This window comes from Azolla caroliniana, unplaced genomic scaffold, assembly GCF_043228905.1.
Source record: "Azolla caroliniana isolate FFs.n. ecotype wild unplaced genomic scaffold, voAzoCaro1.0.p SCAF_10, whole genome shotgun sequence".
In the NCBI taxonomy this organism is placed as follows: domain Eukaryota; kingdom Viridiplantae; phylum Streptophyta; class Polypodiopsida; order Salviniales; family Salviniaceae; genus Azolla; species Azolla caroliniana.
In genome coordinates this window covers 19,138,257-19,161,077 of record NW_028230445.1, presented here as the reverse complement: position 1 = coordinate 19,161,077, position 22,821 = coordinate 19,138,257, and the positions used below count along the sequence as shown (strand labels likewise).

General features: G+C 36.0%; 3 protein-coding genes and 1 non-coding gene across 9 annotated transcripts; 2 read left to right on the top strand and 2 right to left on the bottom strand.

The window, feature by feature from the left end:
- Positions 1 to 6,317: 6,317 nt before the first annotated feature.
- Positions 6,318 to 6,390, bottom strand: TRNAA-AGC (transfer RNA alanine (anticodon AGC)). The gene has a single exon. It is a non-coding gene; the product is annotated as a tRNA-Ala (tRNA).
- Positions 6,391 to 6,548: 158 nt separating this feature from the next.
- On the top strand, positions 6,549 to 8,993 carry LOC147859389 (uncharacterized). The gene is made up of 3 exons (XM_087325950.1): positions 6,549 to 6,763; positions 7,721 to 7,853; positions 8,759 to 8,993. The coding sequence occupies exons 1-3, from the start codon at positions 6,606 to 6,608 to the stop codon at positions 8,813 to 8,815; spliced, it is 348 nt and encodes a 115-aa protein (XP_087182076.1). The 5' UTR covers positions 6,549 to 6,605; the 3' UTR covers positions 8,816 to 8,993.
- An 848-nt stretch (positions 8,994 to 9,841) lies between these two features.
- LOC147859388 (reticulon-like protein B5) lies at positions 9,842 to 12,937 on the bottom strand. The gene is made up of 6 exons (XM_087326239.1): positions 12,853 to 12,937; positions 11,718 to 11,917; positions 11,376 to 11,556; positions 10,853 to 10,994; positions 10,468 to 10,537; positions 9,842 to 10,340 (listed from the first exon to the last, which is right to left on the bottom strand). Exons 2-6 carry the CDS (start codon positions 11,878 to 11,880, stop codon positions 10,171 to 10,173), a joined length of 726 nt encoding a protein of 241 aa, XP_087182365.1. The 5' UTR covers positions 11,881 to 11,917; positions 12,853 to 12,937; the 3' UTR covers positions 9,842 to 10,170.
- A 4,252-nt stretch (positions 12,938 to 17,189) lies between these two features.
- Positions 17,190 to 22,610, top strand: LOC147859387 (uncharacterized). 6 transcript variants are annotated; one of them, XM_087326480.1, is made up of 5 exons: positions 17,190 to 17,407; positions 17,480 to 17,503; positions 18,089 to 18,258; positions 20,018 to 20,100; positions 21,923 to 22,610. In XM_087326480.1, exons 2-5 carry the CDS (start codon positions 17,490 to 17,492, stop codon positions 22,031 to 22,033), a joined length of 378 nt encoding a protein of 125 aa, XP_087182606.1. In that variant the 5' UTR covers positions 17,190 to 17,407; positions 17,480 to 17,489; the 3' UTR covers positions 22,034 to 22,610. The 6 variants fall into 6 exon arrangements, 5 of the variants coding, with proteins under 5 accessions (XP_087182606.1, XP_087182605.1, XP_087182608.1 ...); XM_087326482.1 differs by having other exon boundaries at positions 17,192 to 17,407; positions 18,092 to 18,258; XM_087326479.1 differs by having other exon boundaries at positions 17,191 to 17,503.
- Positions 22,611 to 22,821: the final 211 nt, after the last annotated feature.

Below are 22,821 nucleotides of genomic sequence, written 5' to 3'. Positions count from 1 at the left end.
ATAGGTGCTTTTAATATCGGAACGTGGTATACGATACATTCCTCATTAAATGATACATGTTATGTCATTTATTTATATATACATAATAATACAACTATGATTGATTTCTTATTTTTATGACAAGTTTTTTCCTCTTGTTCAAAACACTCCCTTGACAAGACAAAGGAAGTGTCCAAAATTAAAAAACTTATACGAAGTTTGAATTTCCATTCGGCTTTGGTACATGGTTAGAAGTTAGAACAATGGGTTATTTTATGTATCATATTCCATTTTTATTAAGATTTCCTTTTGTGACGACATACTTATGTACTTAAAGTCTAGACGGACAATCTTCAAGTTGTTTCTCCAATTCCGCATGTTTTCAAGGCACACCCAACCTTCTAGAGTATAAAGTCATAAATCCTACATGTATAAATTATCTTTCTTGGGGAAGACATACTCATCCTACATGTGTACAATTCTTTAAAAAATGAAACGTAATATTCCTAAAACGATTCTGGCATAGTGGGATTATAACATTCATTTATCTTTATGCCATAGGATATGGTTAAAGCCATTCGCGAGAGAGAAACCTCAACATGGTGGGCAACCTTCAATCCACCCCAAACCAATGGCATGATTCATAAGAATAAGTGTAAAACCATCAAGGTGATTCATGAATAACCATAAGTTCACACAAACACCAAACAAAGTCAAATCAAATGACATTCATACACCAATATCTTCGATGATCATTTGATCAATTAGGCGTCATTTCATTATGCTTGACACTATTGTCAAAAATAATAATTCAAATTGAATGTGCATTGCAATGAATAGTTGTGCTTTTATGATTACATGTCAAAGTATTATTGCAAAATCCATCCTAAGTTGTAAAACCACCATAATGAACATGGACTATCCTTCAAATGTGTGCAAATTTCATCATCTGGAATTGTAACCCAAGTTGATTTACTCACCAAATGTTTGGCACAACCGAACAAATTATTTCTTACAATGAGCTTAACCATAAGCGTAAATGGGAGTTACGTAAGAACTTGATTGTTCATTGTAAATGATTACATAATTTGTTATATGAGTAATTAGTAGTAATTTGCATTGGAAGCAGTTAGTGAGTGTGTGTAGATATATGTATGTGAGAGGTGAAAATATAAATATATGTGAGATACATTGAGAGAAAATGTGAGAATATAAATATAATAAACAAGGGAAAGAGTAAGAGACGTGGATTAAAATAACCAAAATAAATAATGGTCAAATTGACATTAACACACCATTATGACATATCAATATATTAAACACAATTAGGGTAGAGCCTAACAATAAATATGTTAGCAATAATGCTATTCCATTATGTCCAACAATTTACAGTAGGAAAGAGGGGTTTAAAACTTTAAACTTTATATAGCCTCTTACAAGTAGTGGTGTATCCATCTACTTCGCATGCCAATTCTTACAATATCTATGAACTTACACATATATTCTAGAGTTAATTCATGCTCTTTCACTTCCTAATGTACTTTTCTAAATAATATGTATTCAATATTGAATCTAAGTATATAGTTTGACTATCACACTTAATTGAGCTTACATAACATGTGTTTATAGACATAGGTGTGTTGTGGAGAAGATTGAGCTTGATTCTCAATTTGTCACAAAAAGGTTGGAATATGGTTCTTCTCCAGTGGTACACAGGCACCAAACTAAAATGCTAAAGAAAGTTCACAAAATATTCCATAGCTTTTCTTCCCAAATCAAGATATTTCAGATGTTTGTTTCATATGCTATTACATAAATCTATGTATGTGTTTTAAAATATTCCATAACTTTCTTCGCAAATCAAAATATTGCGGATGTCGTTTCATATGCTATTTACATAGATTTGTTTGTTTGTTTGTGTGTGTTAACAACTCATTTTCAAGTTGACAATATGATTCACGACCAATAAATGCATGTGTTTTCTTCAGCCCTTTAGGGATTTCTCACTAGAACTAGTTCATATACGTAGATTAAGGTCTATAAGCACCAAGGGGTTTATTAGCTAAACCAACGCATGTTTGAGTTTACAATATCACAATAAACCATACGTGCATTTTCGTGAACCCTTCAATGAATTTGTTGCTAGAATTAGTTCATAGAAGGAGATTAAGGTTTATAAGCACCAAGAGTTTATGAGCCAAACCATGATTCATAGAGCATATATATTCTTATAGTTACAACTTACCCCATATTCCTTAAAAGCACAACCAAATATCACTCTATACTGTACAAACAAAATAATGAGAATTAATTGAACATGCATGTGTGTATGATAGCAACTTAACATGCATGTATTAATGCACATATATATGATATAAACGTTAGAAAACATGTAAAGTTACATTATGGACTTTTGAACATGACAATGGGACAATTCTCTCTATTTAGCATATGCTTCGGTCGAATCAAGGAAGTATCACAAAAAATGTTCCATCTACTTTGAAATACATAATTGAGTTCATATGTGTAATGAAAGAAAAATGCAGTTCACTTTAGTACTCATAAAAAGAAAACTAGAAACATCAGAAACGATATAATGAGTTGTTACTCATCGTTTTCTTGTCACGCGACCTACCGTATTATGCTTTATTTGAATGTGGTGGGTGACCCCTCAAAGATTATCGTGACAAAAGAAAGAGACACACATAAAAAAGGTTAGAATATCTTTTCCTTTCCCTTTATTGTCTTTATCTCATTTGTCATCCTCAAACAACGCATTGATCCCTCAATCTCACTAAAAGAAATTTAATGATCGTAAGAGACAGAGGTTGCTTGAATGATGCATTTTTAAAAATATTTTATTGACATTGCCATTATGCATGATATCAAGCTAAACTTATATGATATGATGAGATTTAATAATGAAGGCACCATTAAATCCCAATGCTCATGAGTCTTGCAAAGAATGAGCTTTGTCGAGAAATCATTATGTTTTGGAGATTGACTTATTTGAGAATTAAATCCGTCAGGTGCGGAACATGTGTCATGAATCAACACTCTTCCTATGAAGATCTCAGGTAGGTAGCAAATAGTAACAGATTTTAAGAGTAAAAGCAACTTAATTAGAGACAAGATCAAGGAGAAGTCAAGGAGAAGACAAACACCAAAGTAGGCACAAGACAATCTAACTATATTGTTCTCAGGGTTACAACAACACAATATACATACAAAATGAACAACAACCACGCCCCGCTAAACTAGGTTACAAGAGTCAGTTTAAATACCAATTGACTTAGGGCAACTGCCCTTTCCACTATTTACATAAATAGCCTAAGACCTAATATGTCCAATAGGACAATGTTAATACGTCCATTATTTCCCATATTCGACAGATCTAATCCCGTAATAATGCTAAAATTGAATTTTTCTCGGATGACTTAATCTTAACAAATAACAATAAGTATAAGAAGATTTTAGTGGTATGAGGCAGATTTCGTGTGATAATCAGAGACATTGACATGGTGGATGTGGACAGGTTGAAATAGGTTTAAGTTGTTTTGTGATTAGGATGACTAATGTTGGTGGGGGTTGTCGAAGATTACTAGGAGAAGGTGAGGATTTCTGTTTGTTTTCTACTCGTTTGTTGGTTGTTAGTGTAACAGGATTGTCGAATCGGAGATAACGAGATGGTAGATGGGGACACGACGAAGCCATTTTTCTGTTTTTTGTGGTTAGGATGAGTGATGTTGGAGTGGGGGCTGAAGCAGATTATTATGAGAAGGTGAGGAATGGTTTTCCCTCATTTTTTGTTGTGATTACAGGGCCGCGTTAATCGGTGAGATGGAATAGGGGAAGCAAGATACCCCAGATATGGGTTGACTTAAGACAAATATTATGGTTCTCATAGGTTGCAGGATGATGGCAGTGGGATTTGAAGCAACTTTGTCATGGTGTGAGGATGAGTGGTGTTGGTGCGAGGGCTGAAGCAGATCAAGAGGGGAGAGGAATCATTGTTCACTTATTTTGTTGTTAATTGCACAGGATATTGGCGGTACTCGGCGAGATGGTGGATGTGGATTGATTGAAGCAATTTGTTTGTTTTTAGGAGTGATGATGGTGGGGGGGACAGAAGCAAATCATGAGGGGATGAGGAACCATTATTCACTTGTTTTTGTTGTTATTTGTATAGGTCAGAGGTGGTATTCGGCGAGATGGTGGATGTGGTTTGATTGAAGCAATTTCTCTACTTTTAGGAGTGACGATGGTGCAGGGGAACAAAGCAAATCATGAGGGGATGAGGAACAATTTCTCATTTTTGTTGATTCATTGCACAGGACATTGGTGGTACCTCATGAGATGGTGGATGTGGACTAAAGGAAGCAATGTGTCTGTTTTAGGAGTGATGATGGTGGGGGGGATCGAAGCAGCTCATGAGGGGATGAGGAATTTTTTTACTTATTTTGTTGTTAATTCCACAGGACATTGGTGGCATTCGGCGAGATGGTGGAGGTGGATTGAATGAAGCAATTTGGTTGTTTTTAGGAGTGATGATGGTGAGGGGGCCGAAGCACATCATGAAGGGAGAGTGAATAAGTTGTGGGGATCGAAGCAAATGGGGTGAGAGGTGGAGATTAGTATAGTACATTTCATTTTCATGGTTTGTTTTTTTCTCCCCAACAGTTTTTACAAATGCTGGAATCAGTTCAGATCTGTTTGCAACTGTTTCTGTTGGGATGGTGAATCTTCTTATAGCTCCACACCTGACACATATGATTGGAAAGACGGAGGACATGGAATATCATGCGAAATATAAGTTTTCTATGGAGTTCTGTTCTAAGAGCCCGAAATTTTGTTTTCTGCAGCAGATCACTGGAATCAATGCTGTGTTTTATGGCTGTTTTTTTTCCCAATAGTTTTTACAAATGCTAGAATAAGTTCAGATATACTGGTGGAGATTAAACAATATTATGTACTATTTGTATACTGCCTTCGGGCTTTTTATTAATACCAATGGAGCATATGTTTTATGGTAACAAATAACAATAAGTATTTTGATTGGAATTCAACACACCTTGAGAATAAATTATAAACTAGTTGGAACTAGTCTCATGGTGCACTCCCACTGAAAATATCAATACCTGATTTTGTATTCCATTTAGAATATCAATGTGGCCCCTTCACTAATACCCCCTAGTGTCAATGTTGAAATGGTGTGGACCTTCACAGTCTCTCCATTTGCTTTGATGATCGTAACCTGAATTATCTTAGGTCTTGGTGATTGTTTGAGTCAATGATAAACTACAACTTTGTTTGTTGTAATGTTTTTGTTTTCACTCATTTGAAAATATATGAAATTTACTAGAAGCAAATACTTATTGTGCATGTAAACAATAATTTCAATACCAGTGTTTATCGTTTAAGAGTTATTGTATATATCGGGTTAGTGTATATGAGTGCTAACACATTAAGGAGTGAATTGCCGAAGCTTTCTTGCAAGTTATCACAAGTTCACACAAGGAAGTAATTGGACTTGAAAGATTGATAAGGTCCCACTACCCTAAGAATTTCTATGCAAAGTTTTATCACAAAGCCAACATGAGCACAAAACATTTTTCTACTACACAAGGAGTAATCCTTAACCAAACGAGCCAGAATGTGCAAGATCATCCCCCTACCATAAATCCACAATGCATTGGTCTTTTGTCATTGCCACAATGATGATCGTACACAATGATGTCGGGCCTTTCTGATACATTTTGTTGAACTAATTTTCCCCACGAGAAAAGAATGCATCTATTATGGGGCAGACATTGCATGCACATACTAGGGTGTATATGAGCATTGTTAAAAATGTGGTGGATTTAGAACAGCCATGGGCCATGACATATAAGTCAAGCCATTATAAGCCATGTAGTTATGAATTTAAAACATTATGATTTTATAAACGTAGGTGCGCAATGTAACCCATATTATGTAATATACTCAAGGAAAAAAAAAATGAAACAATTAGAAAAGCCATATATATATATATATATAGATAGATAGATAGATAGATAGATAAATATCCATCCTTTACATATAATATTTAATCCATAGTACATATATTATTATATAATATATATATAACACCAAGGCATACTATGGAGAAGTCTAAGAGAATGTTTCTCATTATCTTTCTAAATGCTCCTAAGTGGTTTATTAGTGGGTTCTCTTGCTTGATAAAAAGGTGAAGTTGGCTGGCTACCTCTTAGGTTTTGTTTTTTCTTGTAAGCAAAAAAGCAAAGAAGGAGGAGGGTAGAAAGGAAGAGCAAAAAGGGAAGCCATAATAAATAAAGTTGTGGAGATGCGGGGTATCGATCCCCGTACCTCTCGCATGCTAAGCGAGCGCTCTACCATCTGAGCTACATCCCCTTCATATAAATGTATTCGTTTACTTTTCTATTCATTTTGGAATAGAGATACCAAAAAGGAAAACCTCACCGGAAAAGAAGAAGAAGAAGAAGAAGCCGCCTCTCTGTTCTCTGTTCTCTGTTCTTATCGAATTTCTTAGCACATGACTCAGGTGTAGAATGATTCCATCGCCATTTGATTGATTTGCATACACATACATATTGCTACATACTGTCATGGCGTTGCTCAGGTATGTGGTGATGCTTCACAAGGACGTGCCCCTTGCCGCCAAGTTTTTCTCGCAGGGCCTTGGCCTCACACTCACTGTCTGCACCAACAGATGGGCGGAGCTTCAATCTGGACCCTTTAAGCTGGGCCTCATGCAAGCACCCAGGTACTCTCGCGATCTCATCATCATCCTTGCTTCCACTCGTTCTCTATTTTTATACAATGCTTTCTTCATTTATACATCATATATTTATGATCGAAGCAAAATTCAAATAAATTTTTAGAAACCCTAAAATACCCCTAAAAACGGAAACCCTAAAAAACCCCTGAAAACCCCCAAGCCTAACCCTAAAACTCAAAGCCCCTAAAGACCTAGGCAAAAACCTTAAAACCCTAATAAGGACCTTTAACCCTGTAGGACTGAACCCCTTATTTTAGTTGTATAAAACTTGCCAGAATTTCAAAATTAGAATTAAGTTTATGATTTTCCATTTATAATATGGTAATTGGAAGTCGAAGGCTGTACATCGCCACTCAGAATTGCAATCAACAAAACATATCTAAAACTAAGAAGAAAGACTACATATTTGTAATTAAATGTACATTCATATACTTCACTGCACTACAACGGTTGTGAAGTATTTACGGTGCTATTTATTAGATGAATTTGGAGAAAGAGATAGCGTTATTCAGAGTTTCTTTTATTGTAAATGACTTTTCATAAGTTTAACGAAAGAAGTATCATTATTACAAGGGCAGCAGGAATCCAATCTAAGAAACATCAGAGATTGTGTCTATTTATTTAATGCCAATTATATGTAAAATTCGTTACAGATTGTGCCTATCCGGATTCTTTCTGCAATGTCCATTGTTCTATAATTGTGCATGGAGGTATTTGTATGCTGTTGTTTGTTGGATGATATTTTCATCGCTGTTACAAGCGGAGGAAAACTTGACCGATAGAATTGCCTATTCATCTATTTAAATTGTCATTTGAAATGTATGGATTGTAAATGCAAAAAATGGTTCAACTAAACTCATCATCCTAGTTTTTGTTCATGTGTAATAATCAAAATCCCTTATTTTATATTGGAAAAGTTTCCATATTTACACTTGGCTACAGTGACTTTGAGCAGGTAAAGAGTTATTCCTCCTACCTCTCGTTTGATGTCACAGATCTAGATGGCACAATTACAAAACTTTTGAGCATGGGTGCTGAACTTGATGGTCCAATCAAGCATGAAATTCATGGGAAGGTATATGTTTACCAAATTTTTTAATCTTTGTAGGTATCATCTTTTACACACGCACGCACGTGTTCTATGACAATGACAAATGTAAAAAATGATAATAGTTTTGCTGATTAGATATTTGGATTTTGATGTTTAACCTCATTCTTGGCATACAATGTACGTTTGATTGACAACATTTTTTCGTAAGAGATCACCATAAGAGATTACCTACATCTTTGTACGTTGCGGGCACTTCTTCATTGATATTGTGATATAACCTAATAATATGTTGCTATCATATCTCAAAACAACTAATCATGGGCTTATCATCATAAGTTGCCTCTCCTAAGGTTGTGTCATCTGGCACATATTCTCTGTTCTCCTATGATATGCTCTCCACCCTCCTATCATCCTTCTAGAGTTCTCTTTCATTCCCAGCTTTATTTATGGTAGATGGCAATGATAGTTTTGTCAGCCTAGTTGAGGCACCTTTGTCATGTGAACGTCACTCAAACTAATAGCCTAAATATAGGCGAGGGACTGATAAAAAGCTTGAATATAGAAAAGGTTTCTCAATTCTTTTGACCATTGGGTGATAATGTAACACCCACCATACAGTAGAAACCAAAGGTTGGTTTATTTTGCAAATCAAACGCATTTGCAACAATATTGTGGTTTTGAAAGAATTTAGTGATCCTAGATATAACTCATATTTTGATCCGTGACTAAGGCTGTAATAAATATTGTCAAGAGGTAAATACTTGGCCCGACCCATGATTAATTGACATAGAATTGGAATTCAAGTTGTCATCAATAGAAAAAGTGGGAGAAATTTTGTAAATAGGATCTAGCTAGAACTATCCACCATTTATCGTGTTATGAGTTTAGTAAATGAGTGTTCCTTTCTCATGAATATTTGGTTTATGCAGGTAGCTGCGGTTCGATGCTTGGATGGTCATATGTTGGGGCTTTATGAACCAGTGTAGGTGTTTTTCTCTAGATGGTACAACTATCCCAGCAATCACTGCCTCACACATTAGCTGAGGCCTGGTTGGCGACCCCACCATTGATGTTGGTTGTAGAAAAAATTGAGATGGAACTTTGAGTGCATGGAATTTGTACTCAAATGCGTCCAGATGAAATGAATAGATAGCTACTTTTGATACCTACAAAACCACCACATTTTTCACGTTCAAATCGAGTGTGGCATGTCTGTATCAAATTATTTTAGGGAATCAAGTAAAATACTGTTTCTTATTAGATTGCATTATGTGGTTCTTCCTGTGTTAATAACCTGAAGGATCATGACTACCTTAGATCTGTCATGATCCAAGTGTTCTGCATGGAATGATAAATGCCCTCGTTGCAATCCAAATCTTCTTCAGGTGCAAAATAATCTAATTTCGAGGTATCTGCCCGTCTCCTAGGCAAAAGGCAAATACATTGTGTAACTAACCTTTACACAAGCACTGGAAAAAATCATGAAGTAGCAAACGTGAATACCATTTGCACATAGGCTTGTTGTAGTCCTAAACATCTACACTGGTATGAATGTAGGAAACTCAAGTCTAACTCCTAACTTCATTGCAGTCTTCATCTAAATATGCAATACCAAGCATCTACACATGCCACAGAATTCCAAACCAAATGGAAGGGACATAAGGCTTTGATTCATTCACCATCAGGCTACTGTTAATTCAACTAGTTCCCAGCATTAAAAAATTACAATATCAAATCAATAGACAGAGTACATGACTTCTTCACAAGCAATAATCACAATTATCAGTCACAATATTCAAGTTCACTCTGGTGAAACCTAATTAATAGCACAACATCAAGCAATATCTTATAAATACTTGCAAAGTAGTGCCAATGTCAAAATAACAGTAAACTACAATTCACCGACAATAAGACCTCATAACAAAATGCAATGGCCACACCTCATCAGCAAACAAAATACAGAACATTATAAGAAGCCAATGCCAAGATGTCAACCAACAAGAGAACTAATATGGTGAACAACTAACAGTTCAAAAAATTGTCACTCCAAGTAGTACTTTTAGCTCCTCAACTACTGGGAAAAACGAAGGAACTTTTAACTTTCCATTTACTAGTACTCAAGCCCCTGTCGACGATAATAAATAAAGGCCTATGTCCCAAGTGCTTAAAATAAAAATATGCCAAAGGCATTCATTCAGGAATGCACTCGTATGTGCATCTTTGCATTATCTAGAAAAACACCATTAAGTTCCTATGTGAATCTTGTACCGCAATGGACAATACTTTCTGATAATGACATCCAATCCATTGACAAGAAAACGAGGACCGCTTCACAGCTTTTTTACTCTGTCTTCTTCAGCTTTGGGAATTTCTTAAAGATATTGCTAAGGAAGGCATCATCTGCTTTCTTATACTGCTTTTGAACTTCTTCATAGCCACGCCTAGCATATATCTCGATTTGATCTTCATATGTCTCATACACAATCGGGATAGTGTGAGCAACAACCAGAACTGCACCATATTAAACAAGAAACATGATTATTATCACCAATCCTTCATTACTACCTCAATCATAACCCTAGGAAAAATATCCAACTGTTAGTTCTACACAACGTGGGTTGAAGGCACATCACATTACCAAGATAAACAATCGTTAGAAAATGAAACCAGCCTCCAACTATGGAAAGACCCCATAAAACTGCCATGACCTGCAAAAGCAAGTACCCAAGATTAAACTTCATACGCAATAGACCCTAAACCTCACCCCTCAATTCAATTCACAAGACCCCAATTAAACTGGAGCTTAAATCATGTGCAATAGGAAACACTAGTTCAAATTCTTCTTTCGCCAGTTCAAAATGTTTGCACGAGAAACTAAATGTATATAAATTCTCTACTGAAATTCCCATCAATCTATGCGATCTTTTCACAATGTTTGCATTGAAGCCTCCATTTTCATGAAAAGGAAACAAAAACGATTAGTAAAGAATATTTCCACAAACATTCAAAGTTTGCAAAACAACCTTAATGAACTGCTTGAAATCCTTTCCTAGAGCAATTTCATGGGCAGCAGCCAAAATCTTGTTGATCTCTACACTCAGAGTTGAGGCCACGGAATTTGCTACTTCTTCAGAAATGCGGAGATCAGGCAAAGGTGGAGGAGACCTGCCATTTTAAATTTTGATCTATCAATCTATAAAGAAGCATCATCTCTTCAAAAACAAATGAAAACTCGTCACATATGATTGTAATGTATTGATCTACATTGTAATATATTATGTCATATTCATCTGCATAATATTAAAATATTATGTTGTATTAATTTACATAATTCTTTTATATAATCTTATGTTAGTTTATGTTACATTCGTTTACACAATATTATGTTACGTTACATTCATTTACATAATAATAAAATGGTATGTTACATTTGTTTACGTAATCTTAGGTTAAGTTTTGTGACATTTGTTTACATAATATTATGTTATGTTAAATTCATTTAAATTGTAATAAATCCTACAGAGACTTCCAGAAATTAAAAACTACCTTTTTAAGAAGACAGCTGCATTCGACCAGAGGAAGAGGACTGCAAAGGTAACAAGGAGTAGATTCGAGACAATTGATAAAAGAGTGTAGCCCGAGTGCTCAAGAACAAAGTATAAAATCGTCGCAACACCCAATATTCCGCCAGATATTATCTTATTCCTCCATAGTAACGCATCAGCAGCTGAAATAAACAAAATAATGTAAATGGATTTTTAAATTTCTTGCAGCTCAATGCAGCTGCACTCCTCTACATTATGGAAAAGTGAAATGAAACCTCAAATAACTTCAACCGTTGCTGAAAATAAATCAGAACAGAAAAGACCAATATTATAAGACATTTACCCTTTCCACCACCAAATATGTCATGCAAGCTTCGCTCCCTATTGAAGAGGCGTTTCTTGACATTGTGTTTCGGATGCTCTTCTTCAGCCTCAGAAGGTGTCGAAGCAGGGAGGTCATGGACTTTATCAGCTATGGCAGACTCTACAGTCGATGTTTCTGACATGATTACCACGAGAAAATAACTTCAACTTTGAAACTACCTGCAAGTAAAAAAAAAAAGATGTTATATACATATGCAAACCAAATTTTAAACAGCTGAAAAGAGTATCAGTATAATTGAATGCACCAAAAGACACATGTTAACATATGCTAATCAAACTCAAAACATATTAAAACCCATAAGAAATGAGCATCCAGAAGCTTGAGTCAGCAAAACAGGTCAGAAAACGTAGTCAAATATAAGCATCACAAAATAATATAGTCATTTGTATAAAACAAGCATATAATAAATCAGGAGTTATAAAAATTATCATAATAAAAACATGCGGTGAACATTATCAAAGTTCAACTCAAATCAAAAGGCACAACTGAAAAAAAAGTTGAAGATAAGCAGACATCATGGCTTTGCTTTTTATTTCAGGCTTTCCTGAGTCTATATTAATTTACATTAGATGAAATAACCATATAATGTCCCAAAAGAAACATAACATGTCCAAAGATATCATTTTCCTCTCTATAGTTCTCTTTTTCATATGGGTGTGTGAATTTGTGTGCAAACAGACATACGTACATTTATGATATAATCATGCGTGGCTCTAACTAGAAATATAACTGGCTCATTTCATCATTTATAAATAAACTTATATATGTATATATATGTGTCCCTCATCAAACTAAGAACTTCCTCGGAGAAAGACCTAACTCCGTTTCCTCAGAAAGATCTTCACCAGATAAAAATGAAGCAAGGTAAGATTGAAAAAAGTTAGACCGGAGAGAAACAGAATCGTGAAAAGAAAACTACACGAGAAGAAGGTGTGGTGGAGAGGGGATTGGAAATAGGCGGGGAAGAGTCCAGAGTCCAGAGTCCAGACACAAGGCACGGATCTCAAAAGAAAGAAAACAGAACAGAAAACATAAGAAAGAAAGGAGCTATGTACAAACAGATCGACAGTGTCGAAGAGAGAGAAAGACATACCTGGGCAATATGTGGAGATAACACAGAAGGTTGGAGGGGGGTGCTCTGTCTTTCAGAACACTCTTCTTCTTCCTTCTTCCTTCTTCCTTCTTCCTTCTTTTTCTTCCTTCTTCCTTCTTCTTCTTCTTCTTCTTATGAAAGGGTTTGGGGAGGTAGAGCATATAGAAGTAAGTAGAATAATAGAAGTAAGTAAATAAAATGAGTATATAATTTAATAGCAATAGCTTAGTGAGTGGTGAAATGTACAAAAAGGGGAGGAGAGGGGGGGTTAGAAAAGGAGGGAAAGAAGAAGGATTCTCTTGTTTTTAGCTCTTTTGCTCTTTCACTATCTGGTCTAGTTCTGGCTCCTCTCCGCCTGTCGCACGTACCACGAGACCGATGATCCCTGAGCGCCTCGGCAAATTTGCTCTCAGAAACTAGCCCTTCCATTCTACACATACCTTGCTCATCCGATATGCCATGACTTTACTAAACCTACAATCAAAAGGGGGGGGGGGGGGGGGGGGATGGTAGTTTTCCCCTCCCCTCGTCCAAACCCCATGTCCAAAACAAGGATTCACTCTTTGGTGTGAAAACCCTCCACATTGTTTGTGGCACCTACTTTCTTGTCGCGTTGCTTAGATCCACGTAGTCAGGTATCTTGAGGCACCCGTAGGCCAAGAAAATGGACGGCAATTTCAACTCGTTTCGATAGATGGTTAATAATCCCCTTCCGTTTCCGTTGATATATTTTCAGCATGCTTGCACGAGCTTCTTGTTGTTTTTATTCACTGAAAGTTATAGATCTCTTAAACAAGTCGTGCTAGAAATAATGCCATGTTTATCTATCGATACATTGTTATGCTTCTCTGCCTTATAGATTATTATTCATTCTCCTTTCATATGCAAACACTTCGTTACAAACTAATACAATTTGTATATAACGTGCCAAATTGTTAGATAGTAACCATGTGGTTTCTATATGTCACATTGCCTTGTCTTTTCCTGATCAAATGCTTTATCATTATCGTGAATTTATCAAGGCATGCCTGAGAGCATAATCATAAGCTCCAAACAATATGGCATATAAAGTCACACCTCTACGAAATCTAACAATCCAAAACTAGAACTTTCAAGCATATCCAATATAATAAAAATCCCCTTACATTTCGTTAGCACTTGCCCATAATAACTAACATTGATAAATGATCCTCGTTAATGAATCTAAAAAACAAATGTAGCAACATGTACCATCTCAATATGATCATTCACTCACAATGGGTGTGGAATCATCGCATGCTATTTGAGGACCAATGTGTTGCTAATGAAGTGAAACGTAGTAGACGTGCAACTTACCTTCAACAATGCATTAAGGCCATGACTCTTGCACACATAAGATATCCATCACTTAGAATTGACATTTTTAAGAGCATGTATCCACGTGCATCATAGATTATCCACACACTTCAAATAGTATCAACATGTATAAACAAATCTACGTGAAGTATTTGTACCAATAAGGATGTATCTCCAAAACACTTGTACCATTTGCCAATTAAAACACAAGGGGGTGTAGGCATAAAGAGAGTCTATGCACTTCAAAAACAACACATGCACACACAGAAGGGATGCATGTGTGCATGACCAAGGAACATATACATGAAAACAATGCAATCCCATAAAAACTTTGTTAATATATTTCTTAAATTTAAATAAATTAATCGACCATGATAGGAGCCCATGTGTCAAGAGCATGACCACAAAGATTTGACTTTGAGTCATGAAGTCATATATGCATCAACAATGTACTATATAGAACACACACTTTCTCTAGTATTCTTGAACATATGCATGGATGAGTGTAAATGAAACAATATTTGTCTTGATAGTTCAATAACCAAGTTACGATGATTATTCTAAACATGAATAACGATTATTTGTCATGATGAGAAGAGTAAAACATATATGAACATTGATGACAAATCAAACATATGATTTAGAGTTATCACGACACATATAATTTATGGCATCTTTAATATAGGCTCGTGGAAGACAATAAGGTAATAAAAACACAATGCAACCTATTATCAATACTCAAGGGATGTCCACTTATAACCATATTCTTGCCTAATTGAATTCGAGTCAAAGCAAATGATGTTCTACATATTTCATTGAGGAATATGTGGAAACGTTTAGAGAAAAATGGGACATGTTAATGACTAACTTAATGACAATTAAGATATTTTTGTTAGCACACGAACAAATATCAACATTTACTACCAAGTCATCATCACATATTATAGTAGTAACGATCAATTTCTAGTAGTTAATAAATTCCACTCAACACAAACACCCTCTCCAATGGCCAAAGCTTGTATTGACTGATCGAAGAGGCTCAACTTCTATGAACCTCTACTAATTCTCTATTGGATCCATCCCAACACATTTCAATCAAATAAACCTGGGATACTTCACATGCTTTAAAATGTCATGCACTTATGTATTCTTGTTTTTTCTTCTTCTAAATGGGTAGCAAATGCTGCAAGCCAATAAATTTTAATAATTTGGAGGATGTCAATGTCTCTGAGTGCGATTTTGATGTGATGGGCAAAAGAGTGTTCGATAGTGACAATAAGTTGTCAAGAACAATGAGGTGTCAAAAGTATATATATGTTTTGCCCAAATTGGTGACACGTTATTTTCTTTTTTAATTTATAGTTTACCAAAACTTATTGGTGAATGACAACACTGCTATGAATCTAGCGTTTCATACTTTACATAAATGTCATTGTCAAGTTACAACTTTGTTCGACGTTGTGCTTTGTATTAATATTTTGGAGGTTACATTACATCGTGGGTATTCAAAAAACATTAGGTTAAAGCCCACATGAAATTGTCGTGGTCCGCAAGATTCTTTCATTCTTTTCAAGATAGTATTGCCGACACTTACTTATTGGCAAAAATGTAGACATTTTGAAAGTTGGGGAGGGGGGGTGGGGAGTTACTAGAAACTTAATCACTTTATTTTTAGAATTCCATCAATTATAAAACTTGCAACATTAATAAAAAGCCAAGAGTTTTCAACATTCTTACTTAAATGTTTTTCGCTTAGATGACATCGTCTTTTCTATTATTCTACCCTTGGAATTATGAGGCTAAACTTGGACAATAAAAAGGCCTTTGCACCATTTGAAAGATTTTAATGAGGAATCTATGGCACAACCCATGGCTCGATATGAAGATGGGATGAAAGTGTTATTCTAACGTCTCCTCTCAAAAACTAACCTCCAAAATTTCCCTTATGAAAACCTTTCTCCCACTTGTTGGGATAACCTTATTTGAAAATTTTCAAATGTGTAAAAGCCCCAACTTTTGGGTCGAAGGAATTGTTGGTATCAAGGCCTAAAACCACCCTTTTTGTAGTTTAGTGGATCATTCATGGACCACTTGTTTGATCGTATGAAGGAGGGAATTCAATCATTGTTTCACGCAACAATCCTCAAAAGTGATAGCCATGGATGCATCATGTTTCGTGTTTCATATCGCTATGGACGATCATATCATTTCTCTTGCGAATGTCTTCATTTAATAAGAATATCAAAACTAGTGTTGACACGTATACTATGCATTTCAAAACTGGCAAACAATCGAATGCAAGGGATCAACGAACGTGAAGGATGGTGTTGAGGAGGCATGCTATTTTATCCATTTTTTCACAATATTCTTAGCAATAATAAATTTTAATGGCCAAGAAGCTCGATGTTGCTTGACTTAGTTCCTCTCCATGAAGGATAGACACATACATCTCGAATATTGGCAGGATGAGTTATACTTCGAATTTCCCCTCTTGGATGAATGGGGAGTGCTAGCGTTTGGCAACGGTTCGGTTTAGGTTTGGACCCAAACCAGTTCGGGGGGTTTCCAAACCTGAACTGAATCGGTTTCTAACCCCGGTTTAGTCAAACCGAGCTCAAACCGGTTAAGGAAGCTCAAGCCTTGGCGGTTCGGTTTAGGCTTCAAATGAGCCGTTGCAAATTCCTAGGGAGTGTTGGGACCGACGCGAGAAGCTAACCAAGTGGTTGATGTGTCGGTCAAATCGACATGAAATAGGTGGAGCGACGGACAAGATGAAAAGGGGGAGGAGAAGAAGAAGACGGTCGGGTTGTGGGGCGATGGCAGCGTGTGGTTGGGCGGACAAATTGGCCTTTTTCTGGGCTGCTTTGCATCAAGAATTAGAGTTAATTTAAGAAATAGATAGATAAATAGGTAATACAATATAACTAAATAGATAAATAAATAGATAGATAAATACATAGATACTCATCATAAAACAGATAAATAAATAATAAAATAGATAAATAAATAGATAAATAGATGGGGCTGTTCACGCGGCGTCAGCGGATACCATCACACACTTCACCAGACTACCACCATCGCCATCGCCATCGCCATCGCCATCGCCATACGCAGAGACACAGACACAGAATTCGATCCTCTCTCCCTTCTGATTCATCCATCCCTCCATCCCTCCATCCCTTCTCTGTCTTGCTCTCTTTCTGTGCCTGCCATCGCCATCACCATCGCCATCGCCATCGCCATCGCCATCGCCATCGCCATCGCCATCGCCATCGCCATCGCCATCGCCATCGCCATCGCCAATGGGCCTCTTCAGGTACGTCGCCAGTCTTTGAACTCTCCGACCACTTCACCTGATAAAACAAAAGAACAAAAAGAAAAAAAGAAAAAACAAGAAATAGCCATTCTGATCGTTCACACGCATCGTCTGCATGTATTAAATGGTACGTGACTGTGACAGGGATGGTGAAACGCGATCCCCTCCCCCTTTTTTTCTGTTTCTATGGTGTTCTGTGTTTTGTTTGGAATGAAATGGATGGCTGGATGGAATGTGGTGAGCTTCTGTGCATATGCACATGAGCATGTGCATCACATACAACATGCACATACACATGCGTCTGTGCATATGCACATGAACCTGTGTACCACATACAACATACACATACACATGCTTCCGTGCATATGCACATGAACCTGCGCACCACATATACAGACACATACACATACACATACATATACATCTTCATATACACATACACATACACATACACATACACATACACATACACATACACATACATATACATCTTCATATACACATACACATACACATACCTATACCTATACATCTACGTATGCGTGTTTGTTTGTTTTCTTTTGTGTGTGCGTGTGTGTGTTGTAGTAGCTTCGGGAGGAAGAAATTGGTGGCAGCTGCGGCGGTGCAGCAGCAGAGGGCAGCAGCGGAACAGACAATGTATGGCGGCGGCGGCGGAGAGATGACCGATTTGGGGCCAGTAGCCCTTATCCTGGACAACAATCGCCTCACATACCACAATGGCCATTGGTCTGCAGGTGTGTGTGCTCTCCCTCCTTCCTTCACACCATCTCTATGCCTATTTGTATGTCCCACCATTATAGCTATAGGTTTACAGATCTATACCTAGACTTAGAGAGCTAGATGCATCACATTGTAACCCATCCTGGCCGCGGGGTTGAGAACATAGCGGGATCAAAATGCAAGGGGTGGTGTAAATCTTCTTGTCATTCCTCGTCTGTATCGAGTGTTGGAGACACTGTTGTTGTCTGTCACGGAACGATTTACTTCCAATGCACCATCCTGATTGATACATAGCAAAGAACAAGAAGAGCACCATCGATCTCGTTTTTTTGTGTAATTTGAGAATCTTCTTGAAAACCAAAGACTTTCCTTACCTTCAGTTTGAAGGTGCATACATGAACCTTAAAATGTGTGTGTGACACGATTATAATGTACAAAAATCCAAACATTTGATAGGCTTTCCGCAAAAGGTGCTGTCCATACCTTTGGATCAAGCTTGAAAACAGGAATTGACATAACGTCAATATGAGAGGTTTTGTTTTTGTGAGTAATTGATCCCACTTCGTCTTATTCATCTACACCATTCCTATCTTTCAACAAGTATTGCCTTGCTGCTTCTCCCTTGCATTTCTAGTCACTCCTAACCTTACCTTATGTATTTCTTTATCACAACATGTTTCTTAGGTAACTCATGTTGTGATCTCGCACTACCTGAATCCTTGAACATTTTTTGAGATCACCAATTAGATGAGTATCATTCCTTCGCCGTAAATTATGTCTGCTATTTTTTGTTTTTTGAGATCACTCTTTATCTCATATGACATTCTCGATTCCAACAAAGGTTTGTTGTGGATTCCCACCTTTTCCAATGTTTAGGGGATCAATATCGATGTCTCATAATGTTCTTTCAGATGCATGTTGCATGAGCTTATTAGCTCGTGATATTAATAATTACGATGTCTTGTATCGAAAATGCATTTGACATGATGAAGGTCTTGAGGATGGATCAACTTAGATGCACTTTTTGTAGAAAACCCATGACAACACAAACAGCATGTATGAACATGGGTAGGATTGCTTTGGAGAAAAAAATGAGAAAATGATTAAAGCATACGCGGAACATGCATGTTTTCTTATCAAGGCGCAAGTTTCAATATTTGTAAGTGGTGTTCACGAGGACCTTATGAAGTGACTGTTCATTTAAATGACAACTTGATGAGGTGGAACCACAAAATTTCAATCTCTTCTCCTTTTTGGAAAGACCTTTACGACAACCCTTGGGATTTTCGAACTATGATTTCTCCCTTTCTCATCAGAATGAAATTGATGTTCCTAAGCCCAAAATTTGCTTTGATCCAAGTTTCATGTTGAAAATTGTTATGGCTTTATTCCTGGAAGGAAGCAAAATTCTTGTCAAATATAATACTTGACTAGTTGGGCATGGAGGTCCTCAAGAATGATCAAATCCATGCCATTGAATCAATCATGGCCTGCATTTTCAAACTAATAGATGCATTGACAGAATGGGAGAATGACACATCGTTATTTATTCAACTAGATGTAGGGTAGATTAGGATGGTTAAAGTTTATCAAAGTACTAAACAATGCAATTAACATCAAGTTAAAGTGTGATGTGTCCATATGGCTAATAAAACCGGATTGGCATTTTTAATGAAATTTACATAACCAATTTGTAAAATGAGCAAAGTTTTTGGGTTAATTTCATAATATTTTGTTTTTTGAATGTTTTGTTGTTTTGTTTAAACGTAATAGATTTCACCGAAGGTCCAATTATGGCACCTGATGGATCCTTAGAGAAGGAGGTTATTGAGCTACGTCGTGAGAAAAGGAAACTAGTAAGATTGTTGAGTGCACGAGTATAATACACACACACATAAAGATAATAGAAGTTTTTAAAGGTTAAAATCACACCATGGGATTTGTGATGTGAATTTACAACTAAAAGAACAAACCATAGTCTCAGAAATCTACTACTATCTAGTATGAGAAACGATAATAAAATGAAAAATGGGTGAAGTATTTGTAGAAGTTTTTCCTACAAATGTCCTTGTATGTAGTTTCTAAAGGTGTCCACATGCTAGATTTCGTCGTAACGTGATTCCTAAGTGGCACCACATCATGAGACTTGGCATTGTTATACCTTATCTTTGGATAAATGATATGGTACTTCACCATGTTTCAACTTTGTAGAGCTAAACTTAGATAACAGACGATATATTTTCTCATCACGTTACAACAATGTAGAGCCAAATATGGACGAGTAGAGCATTTAAAATGTCGATCATTGTTTTCTATGTGTAAACTAACACAAAGGTGTACATAATTTCTTCATCACAATTGGCTACATTAGTTGAAAGATGAATTTAGTCCTATCGCTTTAAAGCACAAATTGTGCCACATTATCTTGTGGTTAATCACTAAGACCTTGAATCTTCATGTCATGTTTCTCAATGTTTTTGCACAATCAATGGTAGTTACCACCTTCAAGTTAGCAACACAACATGTTGCACATTTATGACCTGGACTTAAAATTTGTATGATTAACACACTCCAAATTTATTTGTGCCATGGACACAATGAACTTTTTTTGAAGTTACTAATTGCATACTAGAATCAAACTTAGTTCTCATCCATAGGCTTGTATGAGTTTTTTACCATTTGATATACTGTGTACAATTTTCCATGGTGATGATCATCATGTATCTTACCTAAAGTAAAATCAATATGTATACTGTGCGTTTGTCTTTGATTACAAAATCAAGAATCTATGTTGATATTGAATGAGTAGAATTAATATAATGATTCAAATGCACAAAAACTTAGTAAACAATACTCATATTAGAGGTAATGATGTAATATTAATATGTTTGTCTAGATTGGGTGTTAATTCTGGCATAATAAGAGTTTTCAAGAGGTGGAGCCTAATATTTCTGGTGATAAAATGCATTTACTATTTTCTATGGATGTCCTTGATTACATCAAGCTGATATATTTGCATGATTACAATGTATACAAAAGCATAGTTTCTCTCTTTCCACGTTTGCACCATTTGAAAAAAATACATTGGACGCATAAAATAATGTTCGCTCCTAAACTTATGAATATAGTATTTACTAGGTTTCTCAAGACATTAGCAAGTGCTAATGAATATAAGTTCCCTTAATAAAGTAACCTTTTCCAATGAATGAAAATACTTGCTCCCTTTTTTGGAATCCACATATCTTTCAACTCGGATTTTTTTAATGACACAAACAAGCCATTTCACAAAATGCATTCATATTTGTGACCTACAAACTAGTTAAAAAAAGCATTCTACAATCATGTATGTGATAAGTTATAAGCATTATTTTTATGAGTATGCAATTGAGGAACAATATTAACACGTAGTCACCTTAAAAAGCTTTTACAACTTATCCATCCATGATGAATGTAGAAGAAAGAACTTGAAAAATATACATCCCAAGTCCAAGAAATGAAAGACCTCAAAGAGAAGTGGAATCTCTTGGATTTCAAATATCAACTTTTAGTTGATATGGTGCAAACTTTTCCTCCATGATCAACTAAATTTCAAATTCTAGCTTAACTTTTGTTTCTTCTTAGTATACTTTTATGTGTTTTGAGTTTCCTAACATCCTTTTTTCTCAATGACACCGTCAGTGGTCAATGAGGGTACTTGACAATGAAAGAGGAAGTATAGCAGATAACAATGGACCTTTAAGCCCAAGAAGATCGAGTAAGAAGAATAGTTTAGCCATGGAGTCCAACTAGAGAAAAGGTTTTCATTGTCCGCAATGAAAGATGAGCATGCAGTGGATTAATATATCCCATTTATATCAACATGGAGCAATATTCCCATTCAAGAGTCAATACAATGTCAAAAAATGTACTGAGACATTTGTGACAATCATGGAGGAATGTTGGCATCTAAACATCACCATCAACCATGTAATAATGAGAAATTTTGAACAAGATAACAAGGCAAAACCATTACTTTTCACTCCACAAAAAGATATCTTTAATGCACAAATGTGAAAAACACAACTATTCAAAAAGCGAACAGGAATTCAAATGCATACAGTGAGGATCCATCTAGATATCCGCAACCACAATATCTTTGCACATATATGCTTTTAATAGGCTCATACATAATCTTTCTGAATAACGCATTCACTGTGTTAAGGGATCTCCCTGCCTTGTAATCCAATCTAATCTTAAGTTGTGTTTTGAAGATCTCTCTGCCCTCTAACCCAAACCCAAGTTACTTTTTAATGAAAAAAAGCTTCATCCATGCATCCCATTATCACCCCAATCGAGCTTCACCACAAAGTGTGGATAGAATCAACAACCTCAACTACAAATAGCACGGAGGGCATAAAGCAATTATTTCACATAAACAAGTAAAATTCACCAGTTCAATCCTCAAATTCCTCAAATTACATTGGAACTGCTGCACCCATACAAAAATGCCAACTTGTGATAAATGACAATTATAAACAACCCAGATAGCAGTTTGCAACCAGATATAAAGAGTATGATTATAGAAAGAATATTCTCTT